Genomic DNA, 6,845 nt, shown 5'->3' with positions numbered 1-6,845 from the left:
GTTGGAGGAGAATACTGAAAGTGCCATGGACTGCCAAAGAACCAATAGATCCATTTTGGAAGAAGTGCAACCAGAGTGCTCCTTGAAGGCCAAGATGGCTAAGTCTTTTACTGATGTAACATATCCTGTGTTCAGTTAAATGTACTGATTATGTATTTGGTTTGTAGTACATTTTTTTTAAATTACATTTCTTTCCATTCTGTCCTATTATGAAGTCCATTACTTTCACCTTTTAATTAGTAACGTTCTAATAGAACAACAGTTTGAGACTGCTAATATTCTGCCCTCCCACCCTTTATCAGATTGTTGCTAACATTGGTAGTGAGTGCACACACATACACAGGTATGGCCTTACATACACGTGTCCACATTAGTATATGCTACATATTATTCACATATGTTACAATCCACAGTACCACTTATTTAGACGTCTTAAAGCTGTCCACGCTGCATATGCCGTTGGTTTACTGGGCTAAAATCTCAGAGATCACTTTAATAATTTAGTATAGCATCTTTCTACATCTAAACATTTGAGGTCTTAAAACCCTAGGGGTTTATATCCATGATAGAACTTTTGACTTCTATGGACCCAAAAATAATACCAGAAATTCAAACAGAAAAGTAAAAGAAACAAGTATGAGTTCAATTGTATCAAAATGATATGTTGAACTTGAAATAAGCACAGTTAAAACTCTGCAAAATCCCACTCAGATCTCTGAAGGTTGAATACCAAAGGAACCCTTAAGTGCAGAAGTTACATTCATAACTCTTTGTAAGTTTCAGGGTTATTAATCACAATAGAAGTAAATGAAAACACAGTTTCACATTAAGAGATTTGTGTTCCTGGGGCATCCAGCATATGGAAGCTTCATAGAATATGAGATGATTCCTGTCGGGGACCTGCCCTTAGACTTCCCGAAGGTGGAGTGCGGGAATGGGAATGGTGAGTCCATCAACGTCCTGGGATGATCACTGTCCCGCTGTTCTCAGGGTCGGCGGTTCAAGCCCACCAACCATTCCTAGGAAACCCTATGGATGATTGATATGGGTGCGACCTACTCGGTGGCACATGGAAATGTAAGGTTGTTATGAGTACGAATTCACTGGAACTTGATGAGTTTGGGATTGTAGATAACTGGGGTGTCCACCGTCTTCAGTGGGGAAATCTGGATGTGAATCCTTGTGGGGTCAGCTCTGTGCTGAAGGACTGCCTTTCTGCACTGTCTCTGAGTTGTTAGGGCCTTCCCTGCCCCACCTAGTGCTCCCTGCTTGTGGAGGATCCGTTTGGTCCATGGAAGGAGATAGAATGGCTTATTCAAAACAGGAATGTGATCTGATCATCTCTCTCATTTCTGGTATATTTTCTAATTGTTGTAGACTATACACAGAGAGGGATAGACTGCTGTCGTTCACAGTAAAATTTTGGAGAGTCTATTTCTGAGTGAGCGGAGTTTTTGTGACAACATGTAGTCAGTGATTTAGTGAATGTAGTCAGTGAAGGGAGGAAGCCAGTCGATGTTCTTTGAGCAGATCTCGCGAGAGCACAGAACCTGGTGTTATGTACCTGTGGATTCTAAGGGTCCAAGGAATGGCAGCCTCACCTTTTGTTTTAAGACATCTTGGTATAAGTGCAGCCTTGCTGACTGAGACTGTGTGGGATGTTTTAGGGTCCAGTGATCATTGAAGATGTGGCTGTGGTCTTCACCCACGAAGAGTGGGATTTGCTGGATCCTGCTCAGAGGAAACTCTACAGAGACGTGATGATGGAAACCTTGAGAAACCTGGCTTCAGTCGGTATGAATGACATCTTCCTTTTTCTTTTTTTTTTATTCCTTTAGTGAACAAAAATATTTTACTCATCAGCTGTGCTTGCTTATCTGGAATGAGCAATGGAATCACCCTGTAAAATAAAAGGCATGGTCCCCTTTTATAAAGAGCTCATGTATCCAGGATTCCCCTAATACAAAGCTCTATGCACTAAACTGAGCTTTCATTTCTCTTGTGAATAAAACAAGCCTTGGGCCTCTCTAAGTGCCATCAGCATAGCATTGACTTCAGGGGACACTTTCATGCGCTGAGAGACTTGTCCTGTGGGTGCCTTTCTGAGAGTTTTATTGGGTTTCTGACATGATATTGGGTTTGATGTCATGATTTTGATGTAAATGAAGTCACACCTGTCAATCTTCTGAGATTTTAGAGAACAGAGCACTATCTCGGTGACAAGGAATCTTTCATTGGTCATCAAGTGTTCCTTGCGATGTACATTTCTCCATGAGCCCCATGTTGTTGTGAACTGCCATCGCATCAGTTTCAATGCTTAGGCAACTTGTGTACATTTTCCTAGAGGCAACTGGGGGATTGATCCTATACCACCACACTGGGTCTCCTGAGCTCCATGGTAGCTCTACCCATTTGTTTTCTCAGAGAAGCTAAGGAAAAATCTGAGGAGACTGGAAATAAGAGTCACTGAGGCCCATGTGTCAGGAAACCCGAGGAAATGTAATTTTAGCCCATGAATGAAGGAAATAAATCAGCTTCAAAAAGTTTATTTTGGCTTGCAGACCCAACTTCACAGATACCTGAACTGATTCTGTTGATTTTAATTGTCCTTTTGCACCTGTGGACACGGAGACCCTTTGCCTTTATAACGTTTCATGTGTGGCATGTCTAATTCCTTCTACTTAGCTCTTCTAATGATAGCTGTGTATGTTACTGTCCCTCTCCATCTTGATAGAAGTATTTCCTAGTGTGTTGCATTTTAAGATTTGTCAAAGTGCTGGAATAGCAAAATGGGGCTGAATCTTTTTTACTAGGAACCTCTGTTTCCTCTAATCATTCCCATTTGATTCTAATTATGAACTTTAACCTGAATGATTGGATCAGTGGCTGGAAATATTAATTATGGAGGAAAGTTACCCAGTGAGCATTTAATCATACAATTTCTGAAGAGTAACGCCTGGTTATTATAAATGCATCACAGGTGCAGTCATGGAATCACATGGCTGGAGGGATCACCGTGACAACCAGGGGAGACATTTGAGGTGAGTGTGATTCCAACAACAGAAATTAGTGCTTCACAAAATCTCATGAGGTGTCATAACATCAAAATACACTGAAGTGAGGGGGCTCCAAATAGTTCATGGAGCACTCCATCATCTTTCAATTGCATCATTCTGTGAACAATTATGATTGAGTAATTGCTGGGCAAAGAAAGGTCGCATGCTCATTTCCCAACAATCAGATCTCTTTCCTTTTAAATTGTGAGTCAATTAAGAAACTGTCAGTAGTATGCCATTCAGATGTGGTTATCGGGGACCGAGGACTGCTCAGACCACTGCGTAGGTTTCCCGAAGGAGAGGCGAGGATTAACGAACACAGCTGATTGCTAGTGACAAAGTTTATTTCCAATCTCAGTGTATATATAGGGTGGTTCTGCAAGTCAGTGCTGTTTTGCATAGTTACAAGTCTGTTCTTTACTGTGAGTCAGGCTACCTTGGGAAAGCTACCTTCCCTGCTGTGTTAATAAGCAGACACTGTCTGGTTAGACCCAGCCTTAAAGTTTTGTGAGGCCTGTAAGCCTTTTGGTCCCCAACATGTGGTGGCAGGCTACACAGCTGTAAATGTTTGTTGATCTCCAGAGTCCTACAACATATCCGGGCTGTGATGTAAGACTCTTGGTATCCATGCAGGTGTTTGATGTTGCAGGAGTGTGTAGAGTGACACGTTCATATTGGTGGTTTGCTTACCATCCTTGAATGCAGTACCAGTGATTGTTTCTTCACCAAATCAAATTCTATTAAAACAACAGTTTTGATTGCTAGGCAATGTGGACACTTCTCTCATTTATGCTGGAAATTGCTGAGTCGTTCCAAAGTGTTTTGAATCCCTGAAGCCGACGGATATATGTGTGTTGTGTTTTCCAAGTCAGTTCTGACTTTTAGCAACCCTTTGTTGACTTTCCAAGAAGTAGCTGTTGTTACATGCCTTGAAGTCGTTCCACTTTGTGGTTCAAATCTAGCTTACCACCTAGTGTTAATCCTTCATCAGGACCCATGTATATCTGTAAATGTGTATAATGCTGTCTGTAAAACGTTGGTTTCTTTGAAAATTTACGTTAGAAAGTTTTCGTAAGTATTAGCAAAATGTTTAAAGCATATTTCAGTTGGACACAATGAGCAGGAAGTCTTACACATTGACAGAAATGGTAGTCGTTGTCCTAGATGAATCTTGAGACAACTCAGGGGAAAGACATGCATGTTCACTGTGTTCGGTAATGCTGTCATGTGACAACATTTGTTTCCAACCACATAAATGACTTATTTTTTCTGTCTCCTTGTTGACAGTGGAGTAGTTTGCAGAGGACACCATTGTTTTACATTTACACTACCTGTTTTTAACAGAACTGGTGCAATCGAAAACCTGTGTGAACGTTCTGAAGGCAACCAGTGTGGGGAAACATCCAGCCCGATTCCTGGTCTTTCTGTGCACCAAGTAGATCCCACAGAAGTAAATCCTTCTGAATGCTGTGAGTATGGAGAAGCCTTCCTGGATCATTCCCTAGAGAACAATCATAGTAGAGCTCACACTGGAAGCAGTACATGTCAGTGTCCTTACTGTGGGGAAGACTGCAGGTGTCCTTCTCACCTGACCACGCCTGTGAGAATTCATGATGGGAAAAATTCCCATAAATATAATATATGTGGGAGAGGCTTCCTGTTTATGTTGACCCTCAAGAATCTGCCTCAGAAATCACCAGTATTGAAGGGTATGAATTCAGCAAGTGGATGGAAATTTTCTGTAGTTTCTTACCAGTTAGGACACTTTGGAAGGTCATCAATCCAAATGTAAACAATGTTTTAGAATGCATACTAGTCCTTCATCTCTCATTTTAAACAATAACTCTTATAGAGAGAAGCCTTCTGAATGTAAGAATGCAATTCCTGAGGCTTCCTCCCTCACTCAACATGAAAGTAGTCACAGTGGAGAGATGCCTTATTAATGTACAGAGTGTAGGGAAACTTTTAGAGATTCCTCAGACCTGACTGCACATAGAAGAATCCACAGTGGAGAGAGGCCCTATGAATATCCAGAATGTGTGAAAGCCTCAGGTGAGGCGTCACTCCTCCCTGGACATATAGGAACTCATAGCAGACAGAGGCCTTTTGAATGTAAAGTGTGTGGGAAAGCCTTTAGGGATTCCTCACAGCACAGTGGACCTTTGCAAACTACAGTGGAGATAGGCTCTATGAAAGTAATCAATGTGGGAAAGCCATTAGCAGTGCCTATGGGCTCACAAGACATAAAATAGTCCACTGTGCATACAGGACTTATGAATGTAAGGAGTGTGGGATCACTTTTAGGGATTCATCAGGCCTGACTACACATAGAAGAATACACACCGGAGAGAAGCTTTATGAATGTAAGCAATGTAGGAAAGTCTTCAGACTGTCCTCAAAGGGCAGTAGACTCATGCGGACACACAGTGCAGACAGGCACTATGAATGTAAGGAATGTGGGAATACCTATATCTATGACTCAAACCTCATACAACATAGAAGAATCCACAGTGGGGAGAGGCCCTATGAATGTAAGGAATGTGTAAAAGCCTTTATTTCTTCCATAGCCCTCACTGCACCTATGCAAATTCATAGTGGAGAGAGTCCCTATGAATGTAAGGAATGTGGGAAAACCTTTTGCCAAGCCTCAAACCTCACAACGCATAGACGCATCCACAGTGGAGAGAGGCTCTATGAATGTAAGGAATGTGGGAAATCCTATACTCAATGGTCAGGTCTCAGAATACATAGAAGAATCCACAGTGGAGAGAGGCCCTATGAATGCAAGGATTGTGGGAAATCCTTTTGTCGACCCTCAAACCTCATAACACATAGAAGAATCCACAGTGGAGAGACTCGCTGTGAGTGTAAAGAATGTGGAAAAGCCTTTATTTCTTCCACAGCCCTCACTGCACATATGTGAAGTCATAGTGGAGAGAGGCCCTATGAATGTAAGCAGTGTGGGAAAGCCTTTCTTCAAGCTTCACACCTCACAACACATAGAAGAATCCACAGTGGAGAGAGGCCCTATGAATGTAATCAGTGTGGGAAATCCTTTACTGACCTGTCAAGCCTCATAACACATAGAAGAATCCACAGTGGAGAGAGGCCCTATGAATGTAAGCAGTGTGGGAAAGCGTTTCTCAGAGCATCATCCCTCAGAACACATAGAAGAATCCACAGTGGAGAGAGGTCCTATGAATGTAAGGAGTGTGGGAAAGCCTTTATTGAGTTAGCACACTTCACAAGACATAGAAGAATCCACAGTGGAGAGAGGCCCTATGAATGTAAGCAGTGTGGGAAATCCTTTACTCAAAGGTCAACCCTCACAACACATAGAAGAATCCATAGTGGAGAGAGGTCCTATGAATGTAAGCAGTGTGGGAAATCCTTTACTCAAAGGTCCACCCTCACAACACATAGAAGAATCCACAGTGGAGAGAGGCCCTATGAATGTAAGCAGTGTGGGAAATCCTTTACTCAACAGTCAAGCCTCACAAAACATAGAAGAATCCACAGTGGAGAGAAGCCCTATGAAAGTAAGGAGTGTGGGAAAGCCTTTCTCCAAGCTTCACACCTCACAACACACAGAAGAATCCACAGTAGAGAGAGGCCCTATGAATGTAAGCAGTGTGGGAAAGCCTTTATTGAATTAGGAAACTTCACAAGACATAGAAGAATCCACAGTGGAGAAAGGCCCTATGAATGTAAGCAGTGTGGGAAATCCTTTACTCAAGGGTCAACCCTCACAACACATAGAAGAATCCATAGTGGAGAGAGGCCCTATGA

The 6,845-nt window shown here is 42.2% G+C and overlaps 1 protein-coding gene across 1 annotated transcript in view; it reads left to right on the top strand.

Annotated features, from left to right (window-relative positions):
- The window catches only part of LOC102829953 (zinc finger protein 383-like), a 32,750-nt gene that overhangs the window by 1,610 nt on the left and 24,295 nt on the right, over positions 1-6,845 (top strand). Inside the window, exon 3 of the mRNA XM_006877248.1 lies at positions 5,988-6,794. Coding sequence (XP_006877310.1) covers positions 5,988-6,794 — 807 coding nt within the window. The remainder of the gene's footprint in view (positions 1-5,987; positions 6,795-6,845) is intronic.

The sequence above is a fragment of the Chrysochloris asiatica genome, unplaced genomic scaffold (assembly GCF_000296735.1).
Source record: "Chrysochloris asiatica unplaced genomic scaffold, ChrAsi1.0 scaffold00446, whole genome shotgun sequence".
Classification (NCBI taxonomy): Eukaryota; Metazoa; Chordata; class Mammalia; order Afrosoricida; family Chrysochloridae; genus Chrysochloris; species Chrysochloris asiatica.
The sequence above is the reverse complement of the archived record's forward strand: the minus strand, read 5'-3'. Positions and strand labels throughout refer to the sequence as shown.